Consider the following 14,773-nt stretch of genomic DNA (forward strand, 5'->3'; position numbering starts at 1 on the left):
CTGATTTTTCCTGTTTCTTTAACGGGCGTATTTAATTAATTTCGCGGAGGAGAATTCCCGAGTATTTTTTCCGAATGTAGTTGACACGTGTCACTACTCTGCCAGTATGGATGCTAAATTCTCTCCAGGAAAAATTAAATATATTTCCACCCTGGGGACTTTAACTTCATCAGATATTTCCCAAAATTCTCAATTATTTATTTTTTGTTAATGACAGTGCCGAAATCTCTTGCAAGGAGGGTTAATATCCAAAATTTCATTATTAATTTACCGAGGTTTTCCGAAACGTTCCGACCTCGTTCGAATGTTTTGTGGCTCGCCTCTCGCTGTGAGTTGTCACGCCACAGAACGCGAGATGAGCTCGAAAAAAAAAAGTTTGCACTCCATCTTGTAGTTACAATTTTTTTAGAAAGGTAGAATTATGTATTCAATATAGTGATATTATGCCTTGTTGGCGAGATGTAGTGTTTACAGTGCACTATGTCTTCTGGTATGGGCTAGAATAAATTTGTTACTTTCATTGACTTGTCTCAGTCTCATCCTTGGCTTTGACAATATGAGAGTGACCGAGATATGAGCGATGCCAGTAATGCCATTCCTTATGCAGCCAGTCCCTGTTATGAATGATAGGCAAATATCATTCATAGGGTCGGTTGTTGCGTGCATTTCAGAGGGCTGGGCAGACTGATATGTGAGCAACTTGTGGCTCGGTGAGGAAGGCAACGGGAAACTACCTCACTCCTCATTTCCCCAGTACGCCTCTTCAGTGATGCCTAGGCCATCTATGACAGCTGTTGGCTTAGCTGTGGAGGATCCAACCAGCCTTCGGGCTGAATACCCAACATACATACATAGTGATATTTCCAACTTTTAAAATCATAGATCAAACGTATTCTTCTACTAATGTCATTCCACGCCATGTCTCCACCGACAGCTCGGATCATACTGCTTAATCGAGCTGTTCGCCTCATCACTCGTAAGTCTTCCCAGCCCAAAGTTCACAATATTTTCGTAACACTACTCTTTTGTCGGAAATCACTCAAAACAAATCGTACTTATACATTATAAATTGATTCTTGCATTGCCAGAATATGTACAGCACATTCTCTTTCAGTGTAAAATCATATCTATCAATATTCTCTGCACAAAGAATTACGAAACCATATCAATAGTAGTAATAACAATAATAATAATAATAATAATAATAATAATAATAATAATAATAATAATAATAATAATAATAATAATAATGTTGTTTGAGCCATCAGTCCATAGACTACCGGGCGAGTTGGCCGTGCGCGTAGAGGCGCGCGGCAGTGAGCTTGCATCCGGGAGATAGTAGGTTCGAATCCCACTATCGGCAGCCCTGAAAATGGTTTTCTGTGGTTTCCCATTTTCACACCAGGCAAATGCTGGGGCTGTACCTTAATTAAGGCCACGGCTGCTTCCTTCCAACTCCTAGGCCTTTCCTATCCCATCGTCGCCATAAGACCTATCTGTGTCGGTGCGACGTAAAGCCCCTAGCAAAAAAAAAAAGTCCATAGACTTGTTTGATGCAGCTCTCCATGCCACTCTATCCTGTGCTAACCTTTTCATTTCTACGTAACTACTGCATCCTACATCTGCTCTAATCTGCTTGTCATATTCATACCCTGGTCTACCCCTACCGTTCATACCACCTACACTTCCTTCAAAAACCAACTGACGAAGTCCTGGGTGTCTTAAGATGTGTCCTATCATTCTATCTCTTCTTTTCGTCAAGTTTAGCCAAATCGATCTCCTCTCACCAATTCGATTCAGTATCTCTTCATTCGTGATTCGATCTATCCATCTCACCTTCAACATTCTTCTGTAGCACCACATTTCAAAAGCTTCTATTCTCTTTCTTTCTGAGCTAGTTATCGTCCATGTTTCACTTCCATACCATGCCACGCTCCACACGAAAGTATTCAAAAACATCTTTCTAATTCCGATATCAATGTTTGAAGTGAGCAAATTTCTTTTATTAAGAAAGCTCTTCCTTGCTTGTGCTAGTCTGCATTTTATGTCCTCCTTACTTCTGCCATCCATCGTTAGTTATTTTACTACCCAAGTAACAATATTCATCTGCTTCCGTTAAGACTTCATTTCCTAATCTAATATTTCCTGCATAACCTGCCTTCGTTCGACTGCACTCCATTACTTTTGTTTTGGACTCATTTATTTTCATCTTGTACTCCTTACCTAGTTTTCACAATTCTCAGCACCGGCTTTCTTGGGAATAGGTATAACAATTTTCTGCCGAAAATCGGATGGGACTTTTCCTGTCTCTATGTAAACATTGAAAGGGAGGGGGGACAAAGTGCAACCTTGCCTCACTCCTTCCTGAATTGCTGCTTCTTTTTCAAAGCCCTCGATTCTTATCACTGCAGACTGATTTTTATACAGAATGTACATAATTCTTCGTTCCCGGTATCTGATCCCAATCATCTTCAGAATCTTAAATAGCTTGGTCAAATCAACATTATCGAATGCCTTTTCTTGATCTACGAATGCCATGTATGTGGGCTTGTCCTTCTTGATTCGATCCTCTAAGACAGGGCCTCTCAAACGCCCAAAATCTCACGCGTGCAGAGCGAGGCGCAAGAGCTCCGTGCACTGTGCATCGATGTCGCTCGGTGCCGCTCGGTATGGCTCGGATCAACGCTTCGTCTCTGGGCTACTCGGCTATGCTCGGCTCTACTCGGCTATACTCGGCTCAACTCAGCCCGGATTTGGAGCGCTACGGCGCAAGTGGGGGAGAGGGAGACAGGCGGAGCGAGCGAGAGAGGCGTGAGGAAAGAGAGAGTTAGCGCTATTGCTCCAAATCGAGGAGTGGGGGGTCTGCACTCTGGTCAACCAAGCCAAGTCGTCTTTTGCACCGTGCACAGTGCATGCACCACGCGCATGCACCCTGAGAGGCCCTGCTCTAAGATCAGACGTAAAGTCAGGATTTCTTCACGTGTTCCTACATTTCTTCTGAATCAAAATTGATCTTCTCCCAACTCAGCTTCAACTTTTTTCCAATCTTCTGTAAATAATACGTGTTAAAATTTTGCAGGCATGAGATACTAAACTAATGGTGCGGTAGTTTTCACAATTCTCAGCACCGGCTTTCTTGGGAATAGGTATAACAAAATTCTGCCGAAAATCGGATGGGACTTTTCCTGTCTCATACATCTTACACACTAAATGGAATAACCTTGCCATGCTGGTTTCCCCTAAGGCAATCAGTAATTCAGAGGGAATGTCATCAATTCCAGGTGCCTTGTTCCTATTTAGGTCACTCAAAGCTCTGTCAAACTCTGACCTCAAAATTGGGTCTCCCATTTCTTCAGTATCAAGAGCATCTTCATGTTCCAGAACCAAATTATCTACACCTTTACCTTGATACAACTGTTGGATATGCTCCTTCCATCTTTCTGCTTTGTCTTCTTTCCCTAGAAGTGGCTTTCCATCTGAGCTCTTAATATTTATACACCTAGATTTTCTTTCTCCAAAGGTTTCCTTAATTTTCCTGTATGCAGCATCTACCTTTCCCAGGACCATACAGCCTTCGACATCCTTGCACTTCTCTTTCAGCCAGTCTTCCTTAGCTACCTTGCACTTTCTATCCACTTGATACTTTAATCGCCTGTATTCTGTACTGCCCTCTTCATTTCTAGCATTCTTGTATTTTAGTCGTTCATCAATCAGGTCTAGTATCTCCTGAGTTATCCACTGATTCTTTGTATCTTTTCTTCCTTCCAACATTTTTTCAGCAGCCTTACTGACTTCATTTTTCATGACTATCCACTCCTCCTCTATTGTGTTTCCTTCAGCCTTTACATTTAGCCCTTGTGCAACATGTTCCTTGAAACAATCCCTCACACTCTTTTCTTTCAGCTTGTCTAGACCCCACCTTTTTGCATTCTTTCCTTTTTTCAATTTCTTCAACTTCAGATGGCATTTCATGACCAACAATTTGTGGTCAGAGTCCACGTCTGCTCCTGGGAAAGTTTTGCAATCGAATACCTGGTTTCTGAATCTCTGCCTAATCATAATGGAGTCAATTTGATACCTTCCAATGTCTCCAGGTCTCATCTCCACGTATACAGCCGTCGTTTGTGGTGTTTGAACCAAGTATTGGCAAGGACTAAATTATGATCAGTGCAGAATTCAACCAGCCGACTTCCTCTATCGTTCCTTTGTCCCAATGCAAATTCTCCTACTGTATTACCTTCTCTTCCTTGGCCTACCACTGCATTCCAGTCTCCCATTGCTATTAGATTCTCGTCACCTTTTACATATTGTATTAAATCTTCTATCTCTTCATATATTCTTTCGATTTCCTCATCATCCGTTGAACTAGTAGGCATATAGACCTGCACTATTGTGGTGGGCATTGGTTTGGTGTCTACCTTGACGACAATAATTCTTTCACTATGCTGGTCGTAGTAGCTTACCCGCTGCCTTATTTTCTTATTCATTATTAAGCCAACTCCTGCATTTCCCCTGTTTGATTTTGTGTTGATACTTCGGTAGTCACCTGACCAAAAATCCTGTTCTTCCTTCCAACGTACTTCACTTATACCAACTACATCTAACTTTAGTCTATCCATCTCCCTTTTAAGATTCTCTAACCTACCGCAACGATTCAAACTTCTAACATTCCACGCTCCGACTCGCAGAATGTCAGTATCCATCTTCCTGACGTTCGCCCCCTCTCGTGTCGTCCCCACCCGGATATACGAATTGGGGACTAGTTTACCTCCGGAATATTTTACCCGGGAGGAAGGCATCATCAGTACATCATTCATACAGAGAGAGCTGCATGTCCTCGGGAGTTAGTTACGGCTGTAGTTTCCCGTTGCTTTCAGCCGTGTAGCAGTATCAACACAGCTAAGCCATGTTGAGTATTATTACAAGGCCGTACCAGTATATCATCTAGACTGTTATTGGCTTTACGTCCCATTTTACAGTTTTCGGAGACGCATAGGTGCCAGAATTTAGTCCCACAGGAGTTCTTTTTACGTAAATCTATCGACACGGGTCTGACGTATTTGAGCACCTTCAAATACCACCGGAATGAGCCAGGTGAATTTTATTCACTACTTAGCGCTGGTAAGTGTTAGTTAATTAAAGTAACCTTTGACAACGTTCGCCTCTGTGGTGTAGTGGTTAGTGTGATCAGCTGCCATCCCTCGGACGCCGGGGTTCGATTCCTGGCTCTGCCAGGTCAAATGGTACGAGGACTGGAATGGGGCCCACTCAGACTTGGAGGTCAACTGAGTAGAGGGGTTCGATTCCCACCTTAGCCATCCTCGAAGTGGCTTTCTGTGGTTTTCCACTTCTTCTCCAGGCAAATGCCGAGATGGTATCTAACTTAAAGCCACGACCACTTCCTTCTTCCTTGCCTGTCCGTTCCAATCTTCCCATCCCACACAAGGCCGTCTGGAAGAGGCCCTCCTCCCCAGTTTTATCTCCGACAAAATGTCTCACGTTCCAGGATACTGCACTTGTGGCGGTAGAGGTGGGATTCCTCGCCGAGTCCGGGGGAGAAACCAAACCTGGACGATAAACTGACTAAATAAAAATGCATCTGATAACATACGCCAGGACATTTCACCATTATATTAAGAAGTACAACGCCGAAGCTAGGAATATTAACGAAGCCAGACATCAGAGAGAACTGTACAACTCTACAATAATCGAGACAAGCGGAAATTTTGCAGCGTAGTCCTACTTGTCTGAATAAAAAACAGGACGACACAGATGCCCATGGGCCCTCAGGGCCGCTAACTAGGGTACTCAGCTGCAGACCATGGTTACGAAACTGGGCTTTTCTCCTGAGCCTCGCGTCAGTAACCTTTTAGGCAGAACAGACCTGTCAGTGGTAATTTTTAATCTCTGATGATAACACGTTATGGATTAGATCACCCGTAATATACTGCTGAAGGCGAAAGATCTCATTGTTTAAGCTCAAACAGGATTAAAATTAAGGTAAAATAATGTCAAAGAAGAGCTTACCATTTACTGTCAAGAAGATGACCGCACTGAGTCCTGCCCCAATTCCATTATTTGCCTCACACAGATAGTGCCCTTCATCCTCCTCTGACACACTTGGAAGGTATAAAGTTCCGTTTGGCAAAGGCACTTCCACATCTCCGAAGTTATTTGCTGACTTTCCTGAAACAGGCAAAATGTTATAAATGCATTACATTGTAGAATATCAATAAAAAAGGTTTTAAATTTATTGAGTGAAAAGTATAAAATTGCAGTGAAATAGGATTTATAAAAAAAGTACAATTTTAGCACATTATTTGCTCTAAATTAGCTAAATCAAGTAAGCAAGCTGATAGAGTTATTTGACTATTGATACCATGACCATAGACATTGTACCTACAGTTTTATGTGGAGCCGAACTACAAGGACGCTACTTTTTTCTTTTCAAAATTACACATGCATTGGCTGTAATTCGAATCGTGACTACCGTGAAGCCAGTGACTATACCACTTCATATATAGAGTGTATCTGAAATGCTTTTAACGAATGCCAGAAGGGGTATCCCTGAAAAATATAGAGACGGATTTCTTTTGAACCAGTGCGACGATACGCCCCATTGCCAAAAAATGTGGCCATAGGTCAGCGGTGCCCAGGAATGTCACACCTGTGCAGCACACTGATATGCTGTGCGATGAGCTGCCCTCGTGCTTGCGCTGCTGAACTGCTCCTCCCAGCGTGACCGATTCGACTATTCATTCGGGAGGGGAATACTGCTTTCCCTCCCCACCGATTAACAACACTACGACACCCTAGCCATCTAGTCGTAGCAGTCATCCTTTTTTAAGTCCGAAAATTTCACACCGCACATTATTTTATTATTATATTATTGTGGTTTATATGTCATATAAAATAAATAAATACAAATCCATACTATATGTCCTTTTTGAATAAACCTGTGACCATACATTCTATTTAACAACATATCACATAAGAAATGCTATTGTATCATATTCTTCTATGTGGACAGCGTCATAGTGACGCTAGACAATAAATTTCCGAAGTCCGCCGATACTCCGATGGCAAAATAAGCGTTCATAATTGCTTCCGTCGGGTGTGAAAAAGAACTGCAATTCCCAGCCCGTTTTAAAGGATTGCAAATTGTCACCACCTTCTTCTCTTTTGGATGTATTTTCCATAATGCAATGCGATTACAAAAGCACTTTCAAAGAACCGCCGTCCTGAACCGTGTATGCTATGGTCCCTTATGCTATCCGCGAAACTATTAGTGACATTTCCTTCTTTTTTTCCTATTTGCTTTACGTCGCACCGACACTGATAGGTCTTATGGGGACGATGGGGTAGGAAAGGCCTAGGAATTGGGAAGAAACGGCCGTGGCCTTAATTAAGGTACAGCCCCAGTATTTTCCTGGTGTGAAAATGGGAAACCACGGAAAACCATCTTCAGGGTTGCCGACAGTGGGATTCGAACCCACTATCTCCCGGATGCAAGCTCACAGCTGCGCGCTCCTGATCGCACGGCCAACTCGCCCGGTACAGTTCGTTTTACGGGGGTGAGGAGTAAGGAGGAAGTTCCGGTAATACTGCCAGCTGAATGGAAATGAAATCTGAATTGAATCGATAGTATGATCGATCGATATGTATTTTCTAAACCGACGTTTCCGTGTAGGAGTTCTAGGTTGTTCCTGTGATGTACTTTGATTTTCCTCATTCATGTTCAAGCCTAACCTGTATTTTAACTTTGCTGTGTAAATAACAACGGTATTTAATGTGTTGCAATTATATCGCCAGATGCCTCACGGCGACGCATATTCGATTCATATTTTTTGTGTCAGAGTTTGCCAATACGAATCTCGAAGATAACCGAGGTCTACCGATTTAGTACTAGGGTGCCGAAGTATAACTAAAGGTTTCCCGCATAGTACATATAATACACCGCTGCAATAGGTCGTCAGATTCATTGCCTTACCACATGCTTCTAAATTGCAAAGATAAGTTTCATGAATGAGTATAAAAACAAATGAGTGTGTTACACGCGTACTAAACACGTTTACTTTGTGCTACCGCAGTTCGCAATTCTATCAAGTGCTTGCAAATTGTGAAGATGTTGAGAAGATCAGACTGTAGCAGCACGTGATGTGATTGGTTCTTTGCATGAAGATTGTCTGGGAGTAATGTGTCAGAACTTACGAACTGCTGTAAACAAACCAATGTAACCGTAGACTGCAGTAAGGCATACTGTCAGCTGCTGCCTTCTGTAGCCGTGCTAGAGGAGGCATACCGTCTCCCGCGGGGAGAGAGGAGCAGTCTACCTACTTGCGTCAACCTTACTACGCTCAGTTCGGAATAGATCGCGTTGAGGTGTGGTCAGGCGTACGGTGTGTTTCCCTAGGCAATGTTTTCCGTTTGGACAATATCACGCTGTCACTATAGTATGAGTACAATGCGGTGTGCACGTCAGAAGCTGTTTACCTTTACGCGAGGCTAAAGATCCTAGCAACTAACAGTACCGTTTGCCCTGATGTATTCTGCCTGTGAAGCAAACGAATATTTGCCACATACGCCTGTTTTGTCTCAGTCTGTGTACCCGTCCCCTACCGTTACCTACTCCGCTCCCACTACCAGTCATGCGCTCGCTGCCGTGACGACTAGGGTTACATTCAAAGTCATTTGCACCGCCTATATCAGAAGATTTATATCAATTTCACTTCCACGTATTCATTCGAAATGAAGTGCCTCTTGGACGTGCCACTTGCACAGTCTGTCATCTATGCGTTCAACGATAACCGTCCTGACACATCCTATATATCAGCTACAATATAATAGTTCTTTATCAAGTCAAAACGATGGATTTCGAAAAAGTAAAAAGGTCAGAAGACAGTAGAGCTCTCTTATATTCCATGTAACACATCACTTCACACAGAAAAAATGTACATGTTAAATATCCTCAAATTATACTCTCATTTCTACCCATTTTATGTAACGTCTTTTCGTTCCTCTTATGAGGCTCACAGCGTAGTTTAGTTGAATAGGACTGCGGCATCAAAAAACGATGTGATGGGATTTAATGTCAGAAACAGGGTCGACTGATTTGATGACACGTCCAAAGGTCATTTTCTTGCATAAAACATCAATTTATAACAGCTGAAGGGCCGTTAAACACAGAGCAAAATAGAAAATTACCCTTCCTTGTGAAGCATCAGAAGTTATTGTCACCTGTCACCTCACCTTTTGTACTGTTTAGCCTGGTTAATTACGGTTCAAGTCTAAAAGCCACCAAACCTGTCCACATACCAGGTGGTCCACCAGACCCTCGTAGTTCATAAAGGTACGCAAACTATTTTTTTTACAATTTGCTTTACGTTGCACTAACACGGGTAGGCCTTATGGCGACGATGTGATAGGAAAGGGCTAGGAGTGGGCAGGAATCGACCGTGACCTTACTTAAGGGGTACCGCACCGGTAGTTTCCTGGTGTGTAAATGGGAAACCACTGAAAACTATCTCCAAGGCTGCCGACAGATGAGTTCGAACCCACTATCTCCCGAATGGAAGCTTACCACTGCACGACCCTAACCAACGGCCAACTCGCTCGGCGCAACGTATCTAATACTGACAGTCCTTAAGGTCGCTATTGCTCTGCTTGATACCAGTATGTCAGCAACGTAAAACGAGGCAGACTTGCACAGGAAACAGGCTCTAGTGCCATACAAAATCTTCAAACCAATATAAAGGGAATATTCTACACACATGCTGTTTATTACGTGCCTTTATAATGCATACATCGCTAATGTAGACTAGTTAATAGGTCGTGGGAAGTGATCAGTTGTGGCAGTATGAAAAATGAACGTTGTAAAAGATGAATCTGAGAAATGGAAAATATATTACTTTGCAAAGTGGACGGGCATTCACTCAAGGTGTGTCTTCTAAGAGCAAAGCACTATATACCGTTCTAGCAAGATACCCGGGCTTCGCTACGGTATTATAATGAAATTTATAATTGAATGGATATCGACTTATATATAATCCGTCAAAATTCGAGATCTGACTCGTTTTCTGAGAGATTACGGCAAGTTTGCTCCCATTTTAAATCTTTCTTTTCAGCAATCGATTTCGTACTTCCCGGGCTAGGTTTAGGTATTCCACCCGGTCAGTTGGGTCCCTAAATGTTTGCCATCTTTTCCTATAAGCATTTTTAATATGGATCAAATTCTTGAGGAGATTCGGCGTGGTGTCTTCTTGGGTGCCCTGGCAGTACTGAACCCGCGGCCGGACTGCATTTGTAGTCATTACCCGTCCAGACCCGTTTCCAGCGCGGTCCGCACATTTGACGACGGTCCAGATTATTATTATTATTATTATTATTATTATTATTATTATTATTATTATAATTATAGATGTTCTGGACCCCACAGCAAGATGCAAGACCGCTAATTGGCGGTAAATTCCATCTGCTGCCATTGTCATTTTTGACATTGTGACCAGCACCATTGTCGCGCGAAGGCAAGTACGCGGAATTTCTGGCGATACGAATGACATACTTCCGTGCATTATTGACCTTATTATAGAGGTGAACAATTGGACAGTCAATCTCATTCCTATCGTTTATTTCAAATGTTTTTAATTTTTATTTATATGCCAGGAGAATCTACTATAATCTAAGAACGTTCTCCCAAGGAAAAGATGGCTCTTGAAAACGAACCCAGGAAAGATTAAAAGTGATCGGTTTATGATCAGAATGAGTACATCGAAAATCCACAGCCTGTTTCCAGTCATTCGACAGGGTCAGGAATGGAATGAATAAACAGTAAAATCAATTGGTCTAACCTCCTTTTACACCCCACCGTCGTTTGTTTCATCCCCCCCCCCCTCGCAAAAAAGAAAATAAGGCGTGTTTCTTTATGTTTAAAAGAGATTCCAAACTCCAATGTTCACGTCTATAACCTTCAGTTTTGAGATATAAGTATCCCCATAAAAATAATTCACTTTTTTCACATCTTTCACACACCCCCCCCTAAGTGAATTTTCCTGCAACAAACTCGTTTCTTTAATAGTAAAGGATCTTCTAAATACCAATTATAACGACTCTAACTTCTTCAGTGTTTGACTGAAAATGAAATGGCGTATGGCTTTTAGTGCCGGGAGTGTCCGAGGACAAGTTCGGCTCGCTAGATGCAGGTCTTTCGATTTGACACCCGTAGGTGACCTGCGCGTCGTCATGAGGATGAAATAATGATGAAGACGACACATACACCCAGTCCCCGTGTCAGGGAAATTAACCAATTAAGGTTAAAATTCCCGACCCTGCCAGGAATCGAACCCGGGACCCCTGTGACCAAAGGCCAGCACGCTAACCATTTAGCTATGGAGCCGGACAGTTTTTGATTTATGTGCCCTCCTGAAAGGAATTCAACTCCTTTTACTCCCGCCCCCCAAGATTATTCCCTCCAAAACAAGTTTTTCTTTGATTTTAAAGGAGATCCAAATACCAATTTTCACGCCTGTAACAAATATAGTTTTTATTAGATGTAAGTATTCTTATCCAAATAAGTCAATTAATTTTTCAATAATTTCATCCCCCCCCCCTCATTGGATTTTCCGAGAATACGCCTTTCTTTACTTTTTAAAGCAGATTCCAAATATCAAATTTCACGTCTGTAACATCTTCATTTTTGAGATATCAGTAGCCTAATTAAAATAAATCAACACTATCTTCAGTCATTTCCCCCCCCCCTCCACCCAAGTGGTATTTCCGAAAACTAAAAATACACGTTTCTTTATTTTTAATAAGGTAAAAAATACAATTTTTCACTTCTGTAACATGTTAACTTTTTTGAGATATACTGTAGAAATTCTCATTTTAAAATTTCACCAATTTTAGTTCCCCTTAAGTGGAGTTTCCAAAAACAAATCATCCATGTTTCTTTACATTTACAGGAGATTCCAAATACGCACTTTTTACGTCTGCAACATTTTACGTTTCTCATTTATTCTGTAGATATAGTCTTTTAAAAAATTCACCCCAATTTGTCACTCCTGTTTAACCGCCATTAATTGGATTTTCCAAAAGCAAAAAAATACGCGTTTCTTTGTTTTTAAAGGAGATCCCATATACAAATTCTCAGTTCTGTAATATCTTCAGTTTCTGAGATATATGTATCCTCATTAAAGACATTCAACCAATTATTCACCCTTTTAAACCCCTCCTATTGGGATTTACAGAAAACAAAAAAATACGTGTTCCTTCATTTTTAAGGGAGATTCTAAATACCAATTTTTACATCTGTAAACTTTTAAAGTTTTAAGATGTAGACTCACTTATTTTAAAAATTCACCCCCCTTTTCACCCCCATTAATTGGATTTTCCAAAAACTAAAAAATGCCTGCTTCTTTAGCTTTAAAGTAGATCCCAAATACCAATTTTCAGGTCTGTAATATCTCCAGGTTCTGAAATATAAGTAGCTTCATCAAAGGCATTCAACCTTTTTTCCCACCCTTTTCCACCCTTCCTATTGGGATTTTCCGAAAACAAAAATACGTGTTTCTTTATTTATAAAGGAGATTCTAAATACCCATTTTTACATCTATAAACTTTAAAAGTTTTGAGATATAGATACACTCATTTTAAAAATTCGCCCCCTTTGCACCCCCCCCCCATCAATTGGATTTTACGAAACCAAAAAATACGTGTTTCTTTATTTTTAAAGGAGATCCCAAACACCAGTTTTCAGGTCTGTAATATCTTCAGGTTCTGAAATATAAGTAGCTACATTAAAGGCATTCAACCGGTTTTTCACCCTTTTCCACCCCTTCTATTGGGATTTTCCGAAAACAAAAAATATGTTTCTTCATTTTTAAAGGAGATTCTAAATACCAATTTTTACATATATAAGCTTTAAAAGTTTTGAGATATAGATACACTCATTTTAAAAATTCACCCCCTTTTCAGCCCCATCATGAATTGTATTTTCCGAAAACAAAAAAGTACATGTTTCTTTATTTTTAAAGGAGATCCCAAACACCAATTTTCAGGCCTGTAATATCTTCAGTTTCTGAGATATAAGTATTTTCTTTAAAGGCATTCAACCCCTTTTTCACCTCTTTTCACCCCTCCTATTGGGATTTTCCGAAAACAAAGAAATACGTGCTTCTTTATTTTTAATGAACATTCTAAATGCCAATTTTTACATCTGTAAACTTTAAAAGTTTTGAGATATAGATGCACTCATTTCAAAAATTCACCTCCCTTTTCACCCTCCCATTAATTGGATCTTCCAAAAACAAAAAAATACGTGCTTCTTTATTTTTAAAAGCGAACAAAAGTTCCAATTTTCAGGTCTGTAATGTCTGCGGTTTCTGAGATATAAGTACCGATATCCTGATTAAAAGGCATTCAACCCATTTTTCACCCTCTTTAACCCATCCTATTGGGATTTTCTGAAAACAAAAAAGTACGGGTTTCCTTATTTTTAAAGAAGATTCTAAATACCAATTTTCACATCTGTAAACTTTTAAAGTTTTGAGATATAGACACACTCATTTTAAAATTTCACACCCCCTTTACACCCCCTTAGCGTCCGAATATCCCAAAATCCTCTCTTAGCGAGCACCTACATCTTAATATGAATATATCCTCAAAATTTCATTCCTTTATGTCCAGTAGTTTTGGCTCGGCGATGATGAATCAGTCAGTCAGTCAGTCAGTCAGTCAGTCAGTCAGTCAGTCAGTTAGGACAAGTTACTTTATATATATAGATTGCAAGCAAGGCTGAAGTAACAAGGTGCCAGTAACACGTCGGGACTGACAAGGGATGGATGGTTCGAATCCAGGTGAACGTGATCATTTTTGTAGGTGTTCACAATTTCCTAGTACAAAGGAAGACGGTAAGAATCGTTATCACCGATGTTAATTCAATACTTGAAATTAGTATGAACTCTTAAAGCGATCACAGATGTGAATAACACCATACAAAAAGAAGATTGCATGAAGATTATGAACAGATAAATCGTATTCCAACCCAGCTAAATCAAGTAAGATATAACCGGCCCATTTAGAGGCCGAATAAAATCATTCTTCGGAAACGAGTAGGTATGAGACCTTGCCACATACAACTTAAGAGGCGATAACAAGAATCACTGTAAAGAATATCGATCTAGATTTGAACCAGTTCTTGTTCGTCGTACCCTCACTTCACAGTCATCACAGAGTATGCTCTTTTCAACTGAACTACGGTGAGGTTCCGTCCTCGAACGGCAGTTCACAGCCTATTCGTATTTGTCCATAATCTTCGCATACGCTTCCTTTAGTAACGAAAGTGTTATTCGCATCTGTGATTGTTTTAAGAATTCATTCTAGTTTTAAACACTGAATTAACATTGGCGTTAAAGATTCATGAAGTCTTCGTAATAGAAAGTTGTGAACACTTACAAAAATATTACAAATCACCTCGATTCGAACCATTCTTCTATTGTCCGACACAGTGCCCCTTCAGTCATACAGCCCTTTCTTCTTATTCTTGGTTCGAATGGGCCTACTTTGGACTATGCTTGTTCAACTGTTGGGCTTTCATCGTTGCCTAGTATTGGCGCATTTTCTGTTGGTGTAACTCCTTTCTTTCATCAGTCCAGGGGTACCTTTCTTCCTGGGTTTTTCCTGAAATCCATGGACTTCCTTCAGGGTACGTCGTACAGACCGTCTATGTTGAAGATCTGACCTTAAGATCCTTAACGTCCTTCCCAGTTTCTGTCAGCCA

At 40.8% G+C, this 14,773-nt stretch overlaps 1 protein-coding gene across 1 annotated transcript in view; it reads right to left on the reverse strand.

Annotated features, from left to right (window-relative positions):
* The window catches only part of LOC136863512 (cell adhesion molecule Dscam1), a 938,330-nt gene that overhangs the window by 381,933 nt on the left and 541,624 nt on the right, over window positions 1–14,773 (reverse strand). The window contains exon 14 of the mRNA XM_068225977.1: window positions 6,028–6,186. Within this exon, the coding sequence (XP_068082078.1) occupies window positions 6,028–6,186 (159 nt within the window). The remainder of the gene's footprint in view (window positions 1–6,027; window positions 6,187–14,773) is intronic.

Source organism: Anabrus simplex, chromosome 2 (assembly GCF_040414725.1).
Source record: "Anabrus simplex isolate iqAnaSimp1 chromosome 2, ASM4041472v1, whole genome shotgun sequence".
Classification (NCBI taxonomy): Eukaryota; Metazoa; Arthropoda; class Insecta; order Orthoptera; family Tettigoniidae; genus Anabrus; species Anabrus simplex.